Source organism: Biomphalaria glabrata, chromosome 7 (genome assembly GCF_947242115.1).
Source record: "Biomphalaria glabrata chromosome 7, xgBioGlab47.1, whole genome shotgun sequence".
Classification (NCBI taxonomy): Eukaryota; Metazoa; Mollusca; class Gastropoda; family Planorbidae; genus Biomphalaria; species Biomphalaria glabrata.
The window spans coordinates 36,586,619-36,609,510 of NC_074717.1; the positions used below are offsets into that span (position 1 = coordinate 36,586,619).

The window sequence follows — 22,892 nt, forward strand, 5'->3', positions numbered from 1 at the left end:
CATGCAAAATGAAAAAAATAAATAAATAAATAATTCCGCGAATCCAAGATCTTGATTCTTGAAATAGAGTGTTGTCAGTTGATGAGTAGATCTATTCTAGAAGAAAACTACAAACCACTATAGTCTAATTAATAATAATCATACTATAATGCCTTATAAGGCTAATGAGATCTATCTACATCTAGAATCATTGAAACCTCAGTTTGGTTACAACAATAAGCTGTGACATAGTCTATAGTATAGTCTATAGAATCTAACTCTAGACCTACTTTAATTTACAGTAACACACACAGACATTCACTTTGGCCAAGTTTGGCACTAGACTAGATGTCATTCTAGATCTAGCAGCAACACTATTTTAATTCAGACTAATCATCTAATACTATTAATAATTATATATTAATTTATTATTAGATGTCACACTACTCTACATCTTCAATCAATTTCATAAAGACTAAAAATATAGTAATAGTACATTGTATGATTGTTAACTCAGGCCAGAGCTACCTCTGTTTCAACCCTCATAATGGTGCAAATAATAGTCCAGATGTAAGTACTAAATGATTAAATGGCAGAGCTCGGAATAAAGGGCTTTTACAGTTTTAGAAATTAAACTTGTTTTTGACATCAGACATCACAGGAATTTAGGTTTATACAACATAGTGACATAGTCTGGTAGTAAACAATCCAATGCTAATGTACAAGTGTATCAGGCTGCCCAGGATATATATATTATATGTTAATTAAGAAGAAAAAAAAAGAAATAACACAAATATAAGAAATGGGCTCTTTAGAGTTCATGGTCACCCTATCATACATGTTCCAGCTTCTAGAAGAGTATCCTGGACAACCATGGAAGAACAGATCATGGTGTCAGAACCCGCAATGGTAAAGCTCGAGCAGTTGAACTGAGAATCCTGGGAAATAACACCACCATTAGAGATCAGGATCTTCAACACAATTGTTAAACCATTTATGGAGCTGAAAACTGTAAAACAATTGTCACCACCATGAAAAAAAATCTAGGTATTCATCAATACCTGCCTCAGGAAAAGTGTTGCAACCAACTGGCCAGAGAAGCTCATTGATGAGAAACAGTGGCAAGTAACAAAGCAGCAGCTCAGGGTATCCTTCAGAGACGCTGGCCTTGGATAAGGCACCCTTCACAAATCGCATCCAGCAAGCCCTCACCTGGAACTCCCAAAGTAAGAGGAAAAGTAGTGGCCCACTCGCCCAAAACTGAGATACCTGGAGGAAGCCAGTTGATGGCCTAGGCCCCAGATGGGACCACAGGAAGAGATGAGATAATTTAGAAATGAAAATGATGGTTTTAGCCCTAACCTTATATGACCGTGGATTTCACCAGATAGGATCGAAATCAAAATAACAAATCTGAAATGCATATCACATGGCCAGGCAGCCATCCTCTGGCTAGTAGTGCATTATACTATCTTATAAACATCTTGAAGTTTCATTTGTCACAAGTATTTGATCTAATCTTTGATTAGGTAGCTATACACTCATCCACTGTGTATTGTATGAACCTTTTTTTTTTCTAGACCCACTGAAGGCAAGGAGTGTAAAGAATGGGCCATTGTAGAGCTTCAAGGTGACTTGGAAACAAGACATCCTGTTCCACTAAACCACAATTTTATTGGGGATTTACATTTTACCCATCAGGTAATGGAGCTAAGTAATAACTTATAAAAAAAATGACACATACTTTTTTTTTTCTTTACCATTGGTGAGGACATAAATAACATTCTTCCAAACGTATGATATATAACATGATATATAACATGTGTTACTGGGAACATTATTTAAAAAAAAAATCAACAGCTTTTAAAACTTCTTTACAAGCCTCACTTTTTTTAAAATACATTTTTTTAATACTTTTAGATGTTAGAATTGTCTGCGTTGCACTTTTTGACATTGTTAAAACCCAATTAACATTACTTAACATTTCTCCCAAATATACAGGAGTTAATTGGCTTTTTCAAATAAAAAAAGGATTTTTTTTTATAGTATATTTGCATTTAATTATGTGTTGCTTTATTAATTAATATCATAATTCATCATAAATATTTTAACAAGGATGTCAGCAAATTTTAAAAATTTATTTTTAGGATGCCCCTGTCCTGATCATTGGTCATCACATATTACAAGGAAAAGTTATTTCTCTTGAAAAACCATTGGCAGTGCTTACCAAATGTTCAGAAGCCAATGACAGTATAATATCAGCAGAAGATACAAGTTCTCTATCACATGCTGCTCATCGTTCAAGTTATCAAGTCAAGGCTATTATAAAAAGAAAAATATTATTTAAAACGAGACCTAAACCAATCATTGCTCATGTACCCAAAAAATTGTAATTCTGTTTGTATCTGTAGTGTTATGGACTGTCATAAAAATAAATATTTTTTTACATAATGTATCAATGAGTTTATTAAAAGCTTTTTTTTTTTAATTACATTTTTTGAATGGGTAAATGATTCAAGTCCACACTTACAGGCCTTGGAATAGCTTAGTAAAGTGTCTTGATTCTCCCAACCATTTTATTCCCTACTCAATTGGTCACTATTTAGCAATCCTTGATGATAGAGTAACTGTCAGAACAAAAAGTGATTATGAAAAATCAATAGAAGCTAGTTACTGGCAAGCTTGAGTAAAAGATGATTTGAATGCATTTTACCTAGAACAAGAGACCAAAATGAAAATGCAGCAAGCAAAATCAGAGCTCTAAATAAATAGTTGTAAAATGCAAATTATGAAAGAGCAGCAGCTAAAGTAAATCAGATGAAATGAGGATCATCTGGGAGATAGTGCCACTATGCTTGTCAAGATTCATATAGAATGAAACAGCTCATCTAGTAAGAATACTATCCTGCCTAGAAAGCACGGAACACCTGATACACCTAGTAGAGGGAATGAAAGTGCTGCAGGCTTCATCAAGCCTCACAAACATATTGCTTCAGATAAACATAAGTGTTTATTTGGTAGCTACAAGAATCAATACAGAACATAAAAAGTTAAAATTTCAAGTTTAAAATTAATACAAGTTATTGAATTAATTAAAAATAATTTCTATAAGCCCACATAGAACTAAAGTTAAAAGAAAAAAAAAATGTCTTTACTAAAATTACCCATAAGTTTTCTTTCACCTCAAAGTTGCTTTGAATATAGCATGAATGGCACTTTTGAAATTGTGGGATTAGAAAAAGTGTTGTTTTTATAGAAACTGAAGAAAGAAAACAGAAAAAGTGAAAAAAGGAATGCTCGTTTACATTCTATATTGAATTCAATCCATTATGCTATGATTAGTTAGTGAGTGACACATACACTTTTTTAAACATTTCACTACTGTGTCTCCACTTGTAGATGTGAAATAAGTTCATATGAAAAGTCTCTTACTTGACATTTAAAAATTCTTTTTTAATGGCTGTCTAAAATATGTTCCAGTTTTAGAACTTCAAAGACCCTTAATTTAGAACAATATATTTTGTGGGATTAACCACAAAATTTTGCTATGAGATTTGTTGTTCAATGAAAACAGCTGTTTATCAGCAGTATAACTTCAAGCAATCGTAACCATGAGATAGCATTTCCATTGCTATGAAGTCTATCGACATACATGTTAAGGGAGTAATAAGCAAAATGAAAGCAGTATCTTATAAATTACAGTTCCTTCAAAAGATATTACATTTTCATTCGTATACCAAATGATGCACGTGTACCTCTTATTTCAGGTTATTTTATTTGCTTCACCTTTTATTTTCTTTGACCCAAAGGAAGGGAAATTCATTATTCTCAAATCCAGAATAAGTTGTTTAAATGAGTTATCTCCCTACCCACATGCAAAACCTAGGTTTGTGGTAGGTAATTTCTTGTACCATGAGCATTGATGATCTTTAGTAACCACCAAAAGTTACCAATGGTTAAGATGAAATAAAAGTTCAGATGGTACATAGAAAGGTTCAGACATTAGTTAAATCTGAAAATAAATCACTGATCCAGCACAAGTACCTACATGGGAACATTCCTGTCTTTGCCCCTGGTGGTGTGATGACTTATTTGTAAAGATAGCTTCTATACAGTATACTACTACATTGAATAAAATAAAGCCAACACATGTGAATGGTACAGTATATTGTATTTATCAATTTTACATTCAACAGGAACTTTGGGCAACAATAATGTATAGTTAAGTAATCAAAACATTTTTATTTATATCTCAACATCAACAACTATTATGGTATTGTACTGATGATTCAGTATATAAAATTAAATATACTATCCATATTTTCCAATTTTTCGCAGCTCATGTAGTTACAAACAGATGAAGCAAATATGCCTACTGACTAAAGTTGTCAGACATTTTATGTAACATATTTTCAGGAGTCTTGAGATGCAGAATGTTACCATGCCATAAAAGTGTTTACAATAATCACTGTTAGTATTTTCCACTTATTTTTATAAAACACTACTACATTCTAATTCAATCTTTTAAGCTGTCACAATTAAATAATACACATTACCAAATAAATTGGTCAAAAATTTCTTAAGAAAATAAACCTAATAAACAAACAAAAAATGCTTCAAGTACAAGATTGACCATTAATAATGCAATATATTTATCAGGAATAATATATACTTTTTCAATTTATACATACACATTTGTATTGGAATTTTTATCAAATCATCAGATCTAATTTGGTATTTTAAGACTAGTCTTTATTGCACTATTTACTCCTCAAGGCCCATGTCATAATCTGGTTTGCCAGTTAAAGATGAATTATAATAACGCAAGTGGAAATCCACATCCCACTTAGTGGCTTTCACAGCTGGTACTTGAAGCATGGACTCGAACCAGGCCACCAAACTTGGAAACTTGCATTTGTCCATTTCCAGCCTTGAGTCTATTGTTTGCAGAACTGGGACTCGTTCAAAATGTGGCCACAGGTAGAAATCGATCATCGAAGGCTTTTCACCTGAAAAATTGTTTCTGATTTAATTTAACAAGTTTAAAAAAGTAAAAACAAAATGCAGGAAAATTAACAAAATAAATTAATGGTGTGGAACTTATTTTTCTACCAGCTTTTATTAATGTTGAGCTTTAGACAGATAGTATGAAACTAAGAAAAATATAGCTTGATGAGATACTGATGAAATCATTCTTTAAAAAAAAAACCTTAACATTTTTTTTGGAACAAAATAATTGGGTGGTCTGAAAAAGTTTCTGACTTAAAAATGAAATAAATTGTTTTTTCTTCGAGTTAATTTTTATCTATCTATCTAATGTTCCATAAGATCTACACATTTCTTCCCATCTCTCCTAATAGTAGACTTATTAAGAGTCTTTCCTAAACTAAAAACAACTATTTTATGGAGAAAGACACAAAAAAAGTAATGTCTTAATCTTATACCAGCATCTCAACAGAAACAATATGGAATGAATTAATACATTTAAAACTTTGGCATGAACAATAATTTTAAGATTGAATACAGGTACATACCTTTGAGAAAGACAAAAAAAATAAGATTAGAAAGCTGTGTTTGTTTGACTAGTCTGAATCTATATGTCAGTCTTTAAATAAGCTTAAATTTTGAAGTCAACAGTCTATTTGTATCAAGTAATTAAAATTTTTGCAACAACATAGCATTTTTTTTTTATTATTACCAAATAGGCCTAAATATATTAAGGTCTACTGCAAATACATAACAAACATTTTTTTTGATGCAAATTAGATTCTGATAAAAATAGCTTTAAAAAAAAAGCTGAAAATCAATAAAGATTATGTAGAACTAAAAAAGAATCTCAAAATAAACAAAAATTATTCTGTTGTAGTAAACCAGTTTTTTGATTCATGTTAAATCTATTTCTGGTGGTTTATTTTTGAAAATAATCTATATTGTAGATTAATACTTGGAATATTATGTTTGCTTATTTATTTAATGAATCCAATTTGGGATTTAAAGGATTCAATTTCTTAAAGAGGACTATTCTATTCTCCTGCTATATTTGAATGTTGTGCTACTGGACCTAATATCAAGAAGTGCACAATCATATTAACAACACATACCAGCATGACATTTATAAATAAAAAGATTAACTTTACATAAAGCTAACATGTGCTTTAAATATATTAACCTCCAAATAGAGGACCACCTCGTTTGGCAAGAATATCATTATAAAACTGAAAATATTTCTGAAATTCTTCTAGCAGTTTTTCTCTCTCGTCAGGCTTTCTGAGATAACTGTAAAAAGCTGTAGCCACCTGCAAATATATTTACAAAATACAATGTGACAATATCATCAAAAAAAAGTTGCTTGATTTAAAAATTATTTTCAGAACACAAATAAAAAGATGTGAGATTGATTAAAGGACACATAAAGATGGTCATAACCCAACTAAGAATTATTCAGTTAAAATTTTTAAAAATTTGATTAAAATTTTTAAAAATTTGATTAAAATTTTGGAAATTACATTTAGCTCAATATTACCCTTTTTAACAATCAAATGTTTTAATAATTGTGCTCAATAAGTAAAAAGTCTGGGGGAAAAAACATAAAGAAGTTACAGCGTTGCTTTTAAAAATCTTCTAAAACATGTAAACAGAAAAAAGAAATTTGCACCTGGATTATGTGATGCTAACAAGAATATGTATGCAAAGATAAAAACATACATATGCCCTGTTTTCTTAATAATCTTATATTAATTTGTATCAATTCTAGAATGTTTATGTTTTTAACAACCATGAAGAGGACATGTATTGCCAAAAGGCAATGAAACATAATTCACAATGGAATACCCTAAGACAATACTGTTAGATTGTGAAGAGGCTCACTACCCCCATACCTTATTCCTTTTTGCCCATTGGCATCACTTCCACACAAGTAGCGACTCAGTGAAGGAACATAATGAAAATTCAATGACTGTAATTGCTTTGGCTATTTATGGTCACTTGAACACGTGATGAGAAAAGCCCTAAGAGAGAACCCCCAAAAGTGAATGGAAAGCAAAAGAAAACAATTAAGAAACTAGATAGATCAAGTGCCAGGCCTTCTGTTTGCGGAAGTGCTTTCTGAGAACTGGTTCATAAGAGTGTACTTCTATGCAGAAACATTGCCACAAAGTTTTGCAAAATATAGTCATCCTCGACATCAGAAAAATTACTATTATTTCTTTAAAAAAATTCCCCTTTCAGACCATGCAATCTAATTGGCAGATGATGTAAAGGTCATCTGTTTCTGTGACCCACGGTTAATGAGGGTGTCATGTGGCCAGCACAATGACCAACCGACTTTACTTTTCCCCTACTAATGTCAGGTAGCCATTAGAGCTGGGTGGACTCAGAGGCGCCCAAAGAGCCCGAAATTAAAAAATTCCAGTCTTCACCAGGATTCAAACCTGGGACTCCTGTCGGAAGTCAAGCGCTTTACCACTCAGCCACAGTGCCTCCCACCATCACATCTTAGCCCTAGATAATTTTGTTCTTTTATTAAAAAAAGAAACACTTTAAGTGTATATGAAAAACCTTCATATTTCAACACTTTCAGAACAACTCTTAAGCTAATTAGCTGATGTGGAAAGAGGATGAATCATACAAGCTATTTCAAGTGTGCCAATGACCTTTTAAGTTTTGAAGGAATTTAATATACTATATAATATACTATATATAATAATTCAATTAATTGTTTGTTAGTTTTTATAATGGAAATGTTAAATTTATGTATATAAAATATACTTTAAAATTTTTTATCATCTAATAAAGCAAAACAAGTAATAGTATGTTTGAACAAAATAAGAGACAATTGTGAGAACAAACATAAGAGACATTGGTGAGAACAAACCTTTCCGAAATATTCTAAAAGAATCCTGTCCCAGGCTTTAACATAAGGATCAGTGGGTTGAAGTCTGTTCTGTGTGTATACATCATCCAACCATTCACAAGTAGCTGTTGACTCATAGATAATTTTGTCATCTAGCTCCAATGTTGGAACTAGACCCAGTGGATTCTTTTCAAAAAACCATTCAGGTTTATCTACCAGATTTACATTAATTGTTTCATAACTGTAAAAAAAAAATAAAAAAATAAGCATTTAAAAAAAGCCTAGATCCTTAAATTATATGTGAGAAGTTAGACATAATAGTAAAGTATCACTTTCAGGCCTTGCAATCTATAGAGCAGATTATGTATGTAAAGGACAGTATGGTTACTGAAGGTGTCATGTGACCACTAACTGCCTTTACTTTCCCCAGCTAATGTATCCATACGAGTTGGGTGGACTCACGGACCTTCTAAAAATCACAAATTTCAAAATGCTAGTCTTCAAGCATATTCAAACCCAAAATTAAGACAAGTTTGGAAACTCTGCCACAATGCCCCCCCCCCCCTCCCCAATGGGACATACCGGTAATACTTTTATTTACACCTTTAGCAAAAACAAATAATTCTATCCCCATTATGGTCATATAGGCCTACCAACTTGACTAGGGTTTTGCTCGGCCCTAATTGCAGCCCTAAACTGCCCTTCTTTTGTGGCCCTTTAGCACATTGGTGCCATTAGGTGCCAATACGGGATGCCTCAATCGTGTCAAGGTGCCCAGAATGGGTGAAATCCCTACCAGATTTTTAGAGATTTTCATAATCATGCAATAATCAAGCCCACACTGGCCCAAATGGTTTAGTAATTGAAATTTTTTTATGAGGACTAAATATATAGGGATAACCTTTTCTGTGCCATTATCTCCTATGCTGGCCTCAATGGTTTAGTCATTAAAATTTTAATGGCGTTCAATTAAGAAGAACCTTTATTGTACCAATATTGTTCCAATGCTGATCAAATAATATGGTTTAGAACTAAAATTTTATTGATCTTTTGATAAGGCACCAATGGTTAAGTCATTAAAATTTTAATTGGCTTCAATTAGGAATTATCTTAATTGTGCCAATGATAACCTCAATGGTTTAATAACAATAATTTTATTAAAGTTAAATTAAGGATACCTTTATTGTGCCAATATAATTCTAATGCTGGCCCCTATGGTTTAGTAATCAAATTTTATTATAGGGCAATTTAAGATTAGGGATAATTTTTATTGAGCAATATTGGTCCTCAATAGATAAGTAATTCAAATTCATTACTGATATATTTATTTACGGAATATTTTTGTGAGCTAGAACCAAACGAGTTCTTTGAGCATATGGGCAGAATCTCATACTATACAGACGTAGCAATCCAGGCTTGAGTGGTGGAAAGGCTGAGCCTGAAACAAAAAAAGGTAATTATAGTATAAATGTGATTTGGTAAATGGCAAGTTTATCTTCACAAATTATTGGAAATGATTTTTTTATCAGAACTTAGAACAATATCTAAATTTTAAGATATTAATTTAAACTACTTAATTTAAATTCCAAATATAATTTTTATCTTGATCACTTAAATTAGTAATTATATAATAAGCTTATCACATCTGATGATCTATTATAATGAACAAGTACAACATTAAGATTATTGCATTTTAGTCAAAAGTAATTTCTTCTATGTTTAGTCCATTGTAATATAAATTCTATATCAACATTAAAGAAGAAGCCATTTTTATTATATAATTTCTGTTGGTTGTAAGATGTCACTGGGTGATTCAGTCATTTCTCAAGTGAATTAACAACTAAGTAGCCTAAGTCACTGAACCAGTTATTGATTAAGTAAATTAATAAGTCATGAGACAGTCAGGAGCAAGTTATTTAATATTAATTAGTTGAGTCAAACATTTTTTTAGTAAGGAAAATGAAATCATAAATTGACTTAATATTAAACTTTTGGGGTCATCATATTATGAAATTTTAATTTAATGATGATATACACTTCATACAAAGTATTTTATCTTTATAAATCTTATAATATAAAATATAAATATAAACCATTAGATCTGTATATATAGTAAACTAGAGATATATGCATGTATAAACATAAACCATACCCAGTACTTTTTAAGCCAAAATATAAAATAATTAATATTATAGACTATAACTATAAGAAGAAAATCTAGATTTAGATTAAATTTAAATAGTATGCTATGTGGAGTTTACAATAACATTAGTATGATTAGATTCCAGCAGAGTATGGTAGCCATTTCTAGGCCTACTGATATAGACATAGTCAATATTATGAATATAGTTATAGAGTCAATATAGACAGATCTATCGTCTAGCTAGACTAGATCTAGATCTACCTTTCGCAAATGATTTCTGTGTCATCTTAATAAATACTAATGTAACTAATGATTACTATAATAATGTGATTGAGTAAAGTAGTAATGTAATATGTATCTATAATGATATTATATTACTTTCTTTACATAATCCAATCTAATTCTTGTTGGAAAAACCCAGCTTTTGGTTAACATAACGTGAACTTTTGGGGTCAAAGGTGTTTAAATACTATCAAAATTTTATGACCAAGCAATTTGTTTTTACATTTTATATTTATAATAGGGACTATATTATAATACAGATCTAAATTCTAGATTCATTAAATTAATGTTTCACTTTCATCTATCCCTTATCTGTTAGACCGTTGGGGCACTATATACATGATCTGTCTTGACTAGATCCCATAGGGGCGGACTGGGTGTCAATATCCCCCGGGCATTTCTGTACAAACCAGCCCATAAATTGTATATCATATTATGGCATAGACCTCAAAATCATTATTTAAGTTTGATAATGTATCGATAACTGTACGCATATTTGCATATAGTGAACTCATATCTTAAAAAGAAACATATAGGCCTTATGTTGCTTTTTAATCGCTCAGTAAATAGGCCCTATAAAAGGATTGAACCTACAGTGTCATAGTGGCATCAATGAGGTAGGCCTACTTTCGGTGGCCTTGCCGGCCCATTTGGGTACCGGCCCACCGGACATTTCCCCGAATGCCCATATAGCCAGTCAGCCCCTGCCATGCTAGATCCGTCCCTTCTTTGATGTCTCGCCCCAATCGCTTAAATTTCTCGTCTGCCTCTTCTTCTATTTTCTCTGCAGGAAGGTCCTTTGCGAGCATCGAAGACCTCGTAATTATACTGGCCATACATATTAAGTTTGCGTTTTTTGACAGTGGTCAGCAGATCATCGTGGAACAAAAGGTGGGACATTATGATGTCTTTTTAAGGAGAAATATCATGTCCTTCGTCCTAACGGCATACTACAGCCTAAATTGTAAAAATGTCCGACTTTTAGGCCTACTGTTGTTTGCTGTAATGGTTTACTATTCAAGAATCCTCGTATCTTCTGGTTAAACCCACAAACTCATAAATTGTAGAAATTTTATCCTTTTTTTTTTTCGACAACATTCTCCCTGAAGAAGTGTTAAAATATAAGCCTATAGTCAAGGCTGTTCAAAATAAATCTTTTTAGAACTCCTCAGAATATGTGCTTTTAATTTTCTGTTGCATTCTTGGACATTATAATGCTAACGTGGAAGAAGCAAAGAGATAAATAGATTCTCCATTTCTTTGACAAAGTATAGATTATAGGGTGACCCGTCAAAATAGCACGGACAAAATAGCGCGAAATTTCCAGACAAAATAGCACAAGACAAAATAGCGCGGACTTATATATGTCTATCAAAGTAGGCCTACCGGATTATTAGTAATTTAATGGCCTGGGCATCATTTTGTTGATGTCTTTTTTTCAATATTAATAGTTCTGAAAGTATGCCAGAGAACGAGAGTACTTTAAATTTTATATCATTCCCCTTTTTCACCTTTCATTAAAATGCATAACTTGCTAAAAATAGGATTTTGAAATCTACCACGAACAAAAAAATTCAGTGGAGGGATGGCAGCATGCATTTCAACTGTCTATTGACGGTCATCACCCTAATGTGCACAAGTTAATCTCTCACTTCCTCAGAGAACAGGAGAATAGGCCTAATGAGAACAAGATTCTGAGGTACAATGCTGAAGAACGAAGTACAGCTGTCAGCAAGACAAAGTACCTCCAACTTAACAGCGTCGAGACGACTTGAAGCTATAATATTCCCAATGCACGAAAACAAGCTAGTGATGGAATTTCTACGTGACATTTCCTACAATTTAACTTTGTGAAAGTTTGCGTGTGTGTGTGTGTGTAAATTTGACAAGTATCTTTGCGTGTTTTCAAAGTACACTTTTATAATGTAAATAAATGCTATATTTTGAAACTAGGCCTATTCATTTTACCTTATTATGATTTTTGCTTATCTATGTTTTAAAATGCAAATTGACTGAAAAATTATGATAGCATTGAAACAAAAAAAAATTGGCTCTATTAATATTTTACCATATCTAAACATGATCTAAAGTAGGCTATTTAATCTTTCAAAATGACTGAAATATATTTTTTTTTGCGCTATTTTGACGGGTAGGCTACCATATTAAGATATAGGCCTATAGCTACAAGAAAATATTTCCACTAATAGCCTAATCTAGCAAATGATAGCGCGATGAATGATGAACTACTGTGAAAAGTCGTTTTTTGTTTGAGAAATATGATTTAATAGTTTTACACTACAGGCTACGGTGCCACTTATAATAGCATTTGATTTAATGACCAGTAATCTTACTCATGTGGCTTCACAGAGCGGGAATGAGGCGGTGAGAGGTGGCACCTAAAAGTAAAAAAACAACTTTTTTAGCTACAACAATCCTATATAACCTGAAACATAAAATTGTACCTAAATATCCAGTCATCACATCATACATTTTAAAACGTTAAACCCTATATAGGCTATAGTCCAACTTATAATAATGATGGTGGTGGTGGTGTGTGTGGGTTTTTTTTTTTTTTTTAATAGAAATGACACCTACATTACAGTTAATTGTGCATCACTCAATAAACATAGTTATCAGTTGGACAAAATTATAACAACAACGTACCAGATACTAGTAGGATTTTTTTTTTTCTAAAGGCTGAGAAGATGAGTTTACTGCAACATATGACACATACTCTAGTGAAGCCTCTGAAATCAATCATTTTCGTAAACATACAGATTTAGCGCATTGAGCAGCATATTATTAGCACATGGTGCAGTTCTTTATTTGCACCCATTAAATAGTCTTTTGTTGTCTTTATTTGTATGAGAGCTGCATGTTCTTATGCAGATCTTCTCAATCTCTTAAAGGCTCTGTTTTTGTTTTTTCTAGCCAAGTATCACCAATGTTACCCATGTTCTAGCCAAGTATCACCAATGTTACCCATGTTCTAGCCAAGTATCACCAATGTTACCCATGTTCTAGCCAAGTATCACCAATGTTACCCATGTTCTAGCCAAGTATCACCAATGTTACCCATGTTCTAGCCAAGTATCACCAATGTTACCCCAATGTTCTAGCCAAGTATCACCAATGTTACCCATGTTCTAGCCAAGTATCACCAATGTTACCCCAATGTTCTAGCCAAGTATCACCAATGTTACCCCAATGTTCTAGCCAAGTATCACCAATGTTACCCATGTTCTAGCCAAGTATCACCAATGTTACCCATGTTCTAGCCAAGTATCACCAATGTTACCCCCATGTTCTAGCCAAGTATCACCAATGTTACCCATGTTCTAGCCAAGTATCACCAATGTTACCCATGTTCTAGCCAACCTTGATTGATTTCTAATTTCAATACTATTACAAATTACTAATGATGAAAAGATATTAAAATGAGCCACCCACACAGTTACCAGTTTATCTGCAACTGATATGTAGGTCATAGCCACCCACAGTTCTGTACTTTCTTTCTTTATCTTCAGACTCAATAGCAAAATATTATTAGTAGCCTAGTAATTGTGAAGCAAAGTTGGCCTAATAGAGAACAGTAAAAAAAAAATCATTTCTATTTAAATAACCTCAACTCGTACCCTCCAAATTCCATGAAAAAAAGAAAAATGCGGCAGAAATGGAAATCCTTGTTTAGACTGTGAATTTCTTCTGTGTGGAGCCTCTCTTTTATATTAGCATTTTTGGTAAAGCATCTTAATTAACAATTGTGATCTTATCTTATAAAATACAGACGTTACTTCAAAAAAGGAGATGATTACGTCCTGCATATGTCCCTAGGTTAATCTAGTCATGCATGTTAATCAATGACTTCAACTCTGCCTAGTCGTTGGTTTTCCTGGCTGTTTCAGGTAACAATCATGCTCTAATAGCACTAGGGAAAGAGTATTTGTACAAAGCAAAGCATGATGAATTGTTTTCTATTTTAATATTATTATTGTCTTTGTTTAGTGTGTCTGTCACGCTAAAGAATGCTCAGTGCATTCTCATTCTATCTCTTAAGGACACATAGGGATAGGAGATATCTTGGAGAAGGTTCTGTGTTGCTTTTGGAAGCTCAGCAAACACAAATCACATTGAATCAAACCTAAAAAAATCCCTCCTCCCTATTTGGATTCAAACTCCAACACCTTGTTATGTAACCAAGCAGTTTATGCCCTTCAACAACTTCCAGACAAGTGTGATATGCAAAAGTACAGTTTTCTTGCGTCCCAATCAATATTGTTTATTATATTTGTGAATAGTCTGTGCAAAATAGTCCCTTTTGTAAAATAAAAACCCTTCACTTATGTTTTTTTTTTCTACTCTGTTGATAATTATCAGGATAAACCAAACTGAATTTAAATGTTTTGTCAACTAAATAAAAAAAAAAGAAATGAGCTATATTTTAACATTAACTCAATGCATAGTACCAACTCTGCTTTATTGCAGCTAAGTAAGTAGCCATCTTGTTCTTTACAAAGTTCTGTCAGAGTGAAGTCTTAATACTTCCTCTATATTGAAATTATTTTGTGCCACGACAGAAGAGCTTAGAACACTTGATTCTGCAGGGCTAAAAAGCACTAAGTTTCATATATCTTTTTAAAAGCAAAGCTTATTAATACTACCTTCTGTTCACTGGACACAACAAAAAGCAAGCTTTTTATAAATTTCAACCATAAATGAACAAGTATATGTATTGAATTTCATTCAACATTTATTAAACAATCAAAATTTGTATACAAAATGTATGAAATCATGTGTTTAAAGAAGATGTGTGGAATAAATAAAAGGTTAGAATTGTACTGTGCAATGTTTACTCTGACAACTAGTTTATGGTCAATTCTTTTGTGATGTTTGCCACCCCCACCCCCTCAAAAAATGTAATAGTGATTCAACCTTTTCTCTCCATAGGTCAAAACTGCCTAGTCTTTAAATGTATATCTATCAATATTTGTAGTAGAATATAGACATAAATATTTGTAAATATTTTTTAAAAAATACAATATTGGCATTAAAAAGCTTCAATCAACAGGAAAAGTAATACAACAATTATGTGTAGATGTGTACACAAAACATTTCAACATGAACATAGAAGATTACTAAACTAATTTATCATGTTTTTTTTAATAATGTCTTTTTTTTTAAAGCATATGTGTTTAGGATATATAAATAATTAAGACTCATTTTTCCTTATGGTTTATCTATTGCTCAGCATTAATACATATTTAAATGTACATTTTCTGACCCAAGTTAACTGCATATTTAGAATGTAATTTACTTTTGTTCAGAGGAAAGCAATCAGATTGGCAATCAATCTTTAAAAAAAAAGTTATTTACAAGCCAACAAAATACTAAAGTTTTTGATAAGAAAATAAAAGTATTTGGATTACAGAACTATCAATTTAATACTGAAAAATATCTACAATATTTTTCTTATTGCAGCTTAAGTCTTACAACTATAAAAAAAATAATTTCTGTTTAATTTTGAAAAAAACTGTACTATTTTACTATTCTTCTAAACCGATATCATAGTCTGGATTCCCAGTTAAATAAGATTGGAAAAAACGCTTGTGGGTTTCCAGATCAAAGCTAGTAGCTTTCACAGCAGGGACTTGCAACATTGACTCTTGCCATTTGGCCAAACTTGGAAACTTAGACTTGTCCAATAGAAGCCTGGAGTCAATCTCTTGAAGAATTTGGAGTCTTTCAAAATGTGGCCACAAGAAGAAATCAATCAAGGATGGTTTTTCCCCTGAAAAGTTAATAAGTTGCTAAAATGTTATTTATAGGTTACATGTATTGAAATAGTTATTTAGCATGTCATGTGTCTAGCACAAATACCAACTACATTTATATTTCATAGACCAAGAGATGTTGAAATCCTAATTTGAAAACCTAAACCCCAGATTGGCAGAGAAATACTTTGCTACCTGGCCACAGCACCCCATATTTTAACTTGATAAGTGAGAACATTTATTTTGGTATTTTAAAAATTGTCTTTGTTATAGCATGCTCAGAGCATTCTGGTCTCTTTCATGGACATATGTGAGAGGGTTATCTGGGAGAAGTTTCAGTCAATGGAGTACTAAGCAAACACAACTCAGCTCATTTCAAATCTGAATTTGAACTCAGTCAAACTTGTTAGTAGCCAAGAGCTTAATGCCAATCAACCAAGCATCCCATGTTGATCAACTTAATTTTATGAGATCTGCTGTATCACTATGAAATGTAACGTCAAGAGTATCCTTGAAAATAAAATAAGAAATGCTTTGCTTTACAGAAAAAACAAAGCATCAAAGATATTGTATATGGTTACAATCAATAATCTATTTTTATTAAACAAAATCAGAAATTTAATAAATAGGTTTACACAGAAAAAAATGTTCTAACACTATTGCAAAAAAAAAAATGTGCTTGATAAGTAAACAAAGGGATAGGAAGGTGGTGAGACTGAATTATGATGAGGGTTTGAACTTTTTAGAACCCACCAAAGTAGAGATGAAACCGTTTTAATTTTTTAATTTCAGCATAAGAAGAAAAGTAAATATCATACCTCCAAATAAAGGACCACCTCGCTTAGCAAGGATATCATTATAGAACTCAAAATATTTCTGGAATTCTTCTTGCAGTTTTTCCCTCTCATCTGGTTTTCTTAGAAAGCCATAGAATGCTGTTGTTACCTGTACATAAGAATTATATAATCAGAATAATATTACCAAGAATGAATCATGGCATAATTCTAAGTTATGTTAGGAAAACCAGATTTTTGTCTTCTTTTTAAAGCAGAAGGTGTTTCAATGATTGCAATAAAGAAATCTACTCATTTAGAGATTTATATATTTAGAGAGAGAGTGAGAGATAATCTAATCTATATATATACAAATTGTTAAAGTATGTTTACTTTCACTTAGCTGGACATTCTGAAATAATTGCAGCTAAAACTAAAATAATTTAGTATAGACTTGTTTATTAGCAAATGTATTTAATTTATACCTTTTTTATTACTAGAATTGGTCATATGGGATGACAAGACAAGTGTATATTATACAAACCTTTCCAAAATATTCTAAAAGAATCCTGTCCCAGGCTTTAACATAAGGATCAGTGGGTTGAAGTCTGTTCTGTGTGTATACATCATCCAACCATTCACAAGTAGCTGTTGACTCATAGATAATCTTGTCATCTAGTTCTAATATTGGAACTAGACCCAGTGGATTTTTGTCAAAAAACCATTCCGGCTTATCTTTCAGGTTAACGTTAATAGTTTCATATCTAAAAAAAAAAAAGTTCAATACATATAATATATATATATATATATTATATGAAAAGTAGGTATCTAAATTAATCAAAATCTACTAACATATTAAATAAATCTACTTACGTAATATTTTTATACTCTAAAACCAAACGAGTTCTTTGTGCATAAGGGCAGAATCTCATGCTATACAAACGAAGCAATCCTGGCTTGAGTGGTGGGAAGGCTGAACCTGAACAAAAAACAAAATTTGAAGTAAGTTTCAGAGAATGTGATATGTAACATTATGTTGTATATTATAATAGAATTTTCTTTGAATTCCAAATGTTGAATATTTTTTCAGCACAAATTGATACCATTATTTCACTCTCTTGTTTAAAACGTGACCAGTAGTAACAAAGATTGTTAAAATTTACAACTGAAGCTTTGGATAGTAGTGCACTGCACATATTTATTGAATAGGCCATTGCAATAGTCAAAAAGATATGTTTGTCAACATTCAACCATAACTGTTTGCGCTAACATCCTCATGACAGAATTACCATAATATTAGATTGAGTTATACTACTAAGAGGCCACAGAATGTTAAATATCAGGTAACAAAAATGTTAAAATACATAATTCTTTCAAAGCTATTCAAAATTCGTAAGTCTGACCTAGAATGCCCTGAATCATTTTGTTTACAGTAATTTGAGACCAAAAGAAAATCTGCTGCCCATGACAGACGCAGACAGTGAAAAGAAAATCTAAATCGACCACCTGCGGAAAATGGTTATGCTTGCCCTGGATGTGGCAATATATGTAGGTCACAGCTGGGGCTGTGCAGCCACAGGAAATACTCAGTAATAGTAATACTGCATTCCTCACTAATCTTCAAACTCGAAGACAAGCCTTATTTTATTAGTCTTTTTATTTCTAATAATTCTGTCTATTCCTATTATTATATTAATTATAATTTTTTTTTATATTGATTATCTGGAGTGTAGTGTAAGTATAGATAATAATATCTACAGTATAAAATATAAGTATTAAGTATTACTGAAGTCAGTGTGTAGTGAAGAACTACTGAATTATCTACCTTTAGTAAAAGATTTCTGCGTCATTGTCAACTTCGGAGGGTTACAGTGCTGAGCAACAACTGAAAGTCGAGCAACAGCCAGATCTGGTTCTCAGAACTAGTCTAGATATCTAGATCTTTAGACTAGAGTATATTGATATGTTGTGCGTTACTCTGTTAACACAGTGAGTGAAGTGTTTGCACACAAACCACATGACTTGCATTTTTTTACCCGCAGTACCTGTACCCAGATTAATGTACACAAGTGTCATTGGGAAAATACCTAGATTGTATCTATTTATTAACCTAGAAATACATAGAATCCCCTTTTTTTACTCCAAAAAGAAAAAAAAATATTTAAAAAATGTTTTTTAACCTTGAACATCCGTTTGATACCTTTTAAATCCATGTATATGTTGTATTTTTTCTTAAAGTCTGAGAACAATGCGCTTATGCCGAATTGCTAGAAATTGGTGCAGAAAATTTATTTAATTTGTAGAATCTAGATATTGTTTTGCTAAATGTTTTACATGTTTCGGATGTTCCTTCAGAGTTGAAGATAATTACTTCCTAGTCCAAACCTCCCGCGGGACGACGGGGGATGGGAGCGGGCAGGGTTTGAACCCGGGACCATCGATAAATCTGAACGACAGTCCAGCGTGCAAACCGCACGACCAGGCATTCTCATCATCCTATATAGGCCCTAATAAGCTGTCTTAATCTGTGTCCATTAAATCTGTCTTCTATTATAGACCTACTCATATTGTATTCATATCACCAAAGCTGCTGTGGGAAGTTTAAAAGCTCCCCCCAGACCAATTGCTGAGAGGGGGGCTAACGTACATTTTCTGATAGATGGTAGTTGACTTTTAAACAACACATCGTAATGTTATACCGATTCGATCTAAGTCTAACAAAAGAAACATGTTCAGGTCACTGGCGGATCCAGGGGGGGGGGGGGGGGCGGTAGGGGCGATCGCCCCCCCCCACTCGGCCGACCCCCCCCCCTCCCCCGAAGGGGGGGGGGCGGACGAATTATAGTATAGAATTCACACAATTTGTATGCGAATTTATTACTTTTGTTAATAATATATACTAATTATTTATATTTCAACCTATTTTTAGATTATTTCGCCCCCCCCCCTTCTAGTATTTTGGCCGATTTGGTAGGGTCGGGAGGGGGCGATGGCATCAATCCGCCCCCCCGCCCACCATAAAACTTTCGAGTGGGGGGGGCGGTCCTATTTATTTCTAGAAATCACAGTTTGCTAACAGAATCAATTAAATATCTATATGATTAAAACTTGTTATTGGTATTTTAACCGGTCTTTATATAATTTCGTTCACCTGTTGGCCGATTGGAAGGGGAAGAGAAAATACCTCCACCGCCCTTCCCATCTAAACCCTTTGAGTGGGGGGGGGGGCGGTCCTACTTTTATGGAGAAATCATAGTATGTGAACAAAATTAGTCGAATATCTATATAATATAAACAGGTGGAAGTGCGATACATGCAATCCCCTTCCCCCCATCGGACAAATCAATACTTTTTCTTTTTGTATTATAGTAAGAAATTACAAAATTAAAAAAATCTGTCACTAATATAATTTATATATGCTATAAAGTAAATTCTTATATCGAGTCGCCCAACCCCTATTCTTTAATGCAAAATGCAATCAATAGCAGAAATTATAAAAAGGAGCGAGAATTAATCGTTTTCATTTTACCGCCCTTGCCCTTTCCAGACAGAGTTTGTGTAATTTGACATGAATTTATCATAACTATTTTAAGAAAGACTTTGCTTTGGATAGTTATAATTCAAACGAAATTTTTCAATATAACAGTCACGGTTGAGATGAGTTCAAAAGCCAGATAATCTTTTCCTAGTCGACTTTTTCCAACCTTTACTCTATCTCATATTTTTCTAGTTAAATAAATTTAGGACTATAACTCACAATGTATGCTAGAATTTTATTGAATATTATTAATCGAATTTTTTTTTTCGGCGGCGATCCTCAAAACCTTAATCTAAATATGTGGGGTATCTAATCTTTTCAAAGAACAAATCGGTTTTATTTGCAATGTATTAAGGGACTATAAATTCATATTAGAATATTTTTCTCATTATTCAAAAGGCACTTTATAATAGAATGAATAATGAGCTGTAGGGCACGAGAATGCGTTATTGCAGTGAAGAATGCCAGAAAACGCTTTTAGCGTCGAGGCTTCGCCCCGAACCTCACTGATGAATAATAAGATGTAGATGTCAAGAAGGCGTTTCAGCCGTGAAAAATGCAAGAAAACGCTTTTGGCGTCGGGGCTTCGCCCCTAACACCACTAATAAGTAATGAGCTGTAGATGTCAGGAGAATGCGTTTCAGCCGTGAAAAATGCAAGAAAACGCTTATGGCGTCGGGGCTTCGCCCTGAAGCCCACTGATAAATAATGAGCTGTAGATGTCATAAGAATGCGTTGTGCAGTGAAAAATGCAAGAAAACTCTTTTGGCGTCGGGACTTCGCCCCGAACACCACTAATACGTAATGAGCTGTAGATGTCAGGAAAATGCGTTTCAGCCGTGAAAAATGCAAGAAAACGCTTTTGGCGTCGGGGCTTCGCCCCGAACCCCACTGAAGAAGCTTACAGCACTCTCTCAGACCCCCATGCTTGCAAGAGAAAGACTGTTTTGTTTTCTGTTTTTTTCGCCGAAGATTGAGAAACAGTCTTATTTTATTCTCATATATCGAATATATATATATATATATATATATATATATATATATATATATATATGATGTACGCACGTTTATGCATAGGGTTAGGGTTTACTGGGCGTTAGGGTTAGGGTTTGGAAAAAAATCGCCCCCCCCCCCACTCCAAAGTTCTGGATCCGCCAGTGGTTCAGGTGATGCTTAGTCTGTTTCTAATTTTAATAACTTGCATTGTAAAATATGCAATAACTATTGAACAAATGTCTTAAACAATGGGATTTTATAACAGAATTGACACTCCTCTTACATCTGTGCAACTATCAATGAACGTAACGAATCAGCTCAACGTACTGGTTCAACAAAAATAGCAAACCAACGATAATGTTTATTGGGAAATGTTTGGAGAATGTTGATGTTGGGGGGGGGGGGGGACCATGAACTAACCGCACCGGGTGTCATCGACCCTTGTGACACCGCGGGGGCGGAGATCCACACGGGTATAGAGTCTACCACTATATTACAACCTTGCTGTAAGTCATGCCAACTATTCCTAAACGTTTTCACGTCAATGTTAGACCTTCTCACAAACCAAGGAACGGAGCCTAGACAGCTAGATCTATATTAAGCATCGGCGTAGCTGGGGGAGGTTCATGGTTCAACACTCCCACCCCCATGGTACGCCCATGATATTAAGGCTTATACAATGTCACTCATTTTAGTCTTTGCTTCATAACACTGCGACTGAACGTGTGTGAGAAAAACACCTTCTCTTGTGAGTGTCGTCAGACGGCTAGAGCAAGTAAACTGCCAAGTCATGAGAAGTAGACTAATTCTGTATTCTGCTGGATCCCGGGCCTATTTCATTTCAACTAAGTCATTGCTTACTTATTTTGAATCGTTTTTTTTTTTTTTGAGTAAATGTCTCAAACGTTTATTCTAATGTACAAAAATTAAAATAGCGTTCCTGGAGACCTGAGATCTTGACACCCTACTAAAGAGGACTATGGGACGTGTTTAGTTGTTTTAGTTATCAGTAGTTCAGTGTGACAGCACTCAATTAAGTCAATAGTAATAGAAAATTACGCGGATTTGGTGAAGAGATAAGCCTAGTGATAAAATTGGTTAAAACATTTTGTTGCTCGGATGACACAGCACAATTTATTCTCAATATTGCTGAACTCACTTGCACTAGATGTGTTCCACAAAATGAAAGGCATCTTTTTTTTTTTTGTCATCAGACATAGTTGTATCATACAAATAGTTTTTTCTTCTTCTGACTGCACGACATTTTGACCCTAATTATCATTTGTATCATAATCACCAGCTTATATCTTTTATTGTACTGTCAGACAGGGTGTGTCAAGGCCATTCGTTGTCACCGAGAAAAACACAGCATCCCAATTCATCAAGCGCTGATTGGGTGTGTGTGTCTGTTTTTTGTTGTGTTTTTCTTATATCAACTCACTCTGACTGTCTTGTACAATTTTTTACACGTTATTTCTCCCACACCCATTTCCGCATAGAGTTTCAAACTTTATACAATTATTTGTTGTACCTAATAAAACACGAATAAATTAAAAAA

General features: G+C 33.2%; 3 protein-coding genes across 7 annotated transcripts; 1 reads left to right on the forward strand and 2 right to left on the reverse strand.

Moving 5' to 3' along the window:
* On the forward strand, positions 1-2,432 carry LOC106052153 (chromosome transmission fidelity protein 8 homolog). Of its 2 annotated transcripts, XM_056036143.1 has the most exons (4): positions 1-73; positions 415-549; positions 1,560-1,680; positions 2,127-2,432. In XM_056036143.1, the coding sequence occupies exons 2-4, from the start codon at positions 527-529 to the stop codon at positions 2,370-2,372; spliced, it is 390 nt and encodes a 129-aa protein (XP_055892118.1). In that variant the 5' UTR covers positions 1-73; positions 415-526; the 3' UTR covers positions 2,373-2,432. The 2 variants fall into 2 exon arrangements, with proteins under 2 accessions (XP_055892118.1, XP_013062912.1); XM_013207458.2 differs by having other exon boundaries at positions 7-549.
* A 1,701-nt stretch (positions 2,433-4,133) lies between these two features.
* Positions 4,134-10,383, reverse strand: LOC129927438 (glutathione S-transferase omega-1-like). 2 transcript variants are annotated; one of them, XM_056036667.1, is made up of 5 exons: positions 10,236-10,383; positions 9,164-9,269; positions 7,853-8,072; positions 6,149-6,275; positions 4,134-4,988 (listed from the first exon to the last, which is right to left on the reverse strand). In XM_056036667.1, the coding sequence occupies exons 1-5, from the start codon at positions 10,258-10,260 to the stop codon at positions 4,744-4,746; spliced, it is 723 nt and encodes a 240-aa protein (XP_055892642.1). In that variant the 5' UTR covers positions 10,261-10,383; the 3' UTR covers positions 4,134-4,743. The 2 variants fall into 2 exon arrangements, with proteins under 2 accessions (XP_055892642.1, XP_055892643.1); XM_056036668.1 differs by lacking the exon at positions 10,236-10,383 and adding an exon at positions 10,093-10,111.
* A 4,605-nt stretch (positions 10,384-14,988) lies between these two features.
* Positions 14,989-18,846, reverse strand: LOC106052152 (glutathione S-transferase omega-1-like). Of its 3 annotated transcripts, none has more exons than XM_013207455.2 (5): positions 18,626-18,846; positions 17,674-17,779; positions 17,345-17,564; positions 16,846-16,972; positions 14,989-16,044 (listed from the first exon to the last, which is right to left on the reverse strand). In XM_013207455.2, exons 1-5 carry the CDS (start codon positions 18,648-18,650, stop codon positions 15,800-15,802), a joined length of 723 nt encoding a protein of 240 aa, XP_013062909.2. In that variant the 5' UTR covers positions 18,651-18,846; the 3' UTR covers positions 14,989-15,799. The 3 variants fall into 3 exon arrangements, with proteins under 3 accessions (XP_013062909.2, XP_055892037.1, XP_055892036.1); XM_056036062.1 differs by lacking the exon at positions 18,626-18,846 and adding an exon at positions 18,307-18,413; XM_056036061.1 differs by lacking the exon at positions 18,626-18,846 and adding an exon at positions 18,204-18,347.
* Positions 18,847-22,892: the final 4,046 nt, after the last annotated feature.

Excerpts from the sequence above, each read along its gene's own strand:
- LOC106052152 (XM_013207455.2), bottom strand. The coding sequence starts at position 18,650 with ATGACGCAGAAATCTTTTACTAAAG. Across the intron at positions 17,780-18,625 it reads GCAGAAATCTTTTACTAAAG|GTTCAGCCTTCCCACCACTC; the intron begins GTAGATAATTCA and ends TTTTTTGTTCAG. Across the intron at positions 17,565-17,673 it reads TTAGAGTATAAAAATATTAC|ATATGAAACTATTAACGTTA; the intron begins GTAAGTAGATTT and ends TTTTTTTTTTAG.
- LOC129927438 (XM_056036667.1), bottom strand. The coding sequence starts at position 10,260 with ATGACACAGAAATCATTTGCGAAAG. Across the intron at positions 6,276-7,852 it reads TTTTAGAATATTTCGGAAAG|GTGGCTACAGCTTTTTACAG; the intron begins GTTTGTTCTCAC and ends ATATATTTGCAG. Across the intron at positions 4,989-6,148 it reads AGGTGGTCCTCTATTTGGAG|GTGAAAAGCCTTCGATGATC; the intron begins GTTAATATATTT and ends ACAATTTTTCAG.
- LOC106052153 (XM_056036143.1), top strand. The coding sequence starts at position 527 with ATGGTGCAAATAATAGTCCAGAT. Across the intron at positions 550-1,559 it reads GTGCAAATAATAGTCCAGAT|ACCCACTGAAGGCAAGGAGT; the intron begins GTAAGTACTAAA and ends TTTTTTTTCTAG. Across the intron at positions 1,681-2,126 it reads ATTTACATTTTACCCATCAG|GATGCCCCTGTCCTGATCAT; the intron begins GTAATGGAGCTA and ends ATTTATTTTTAG.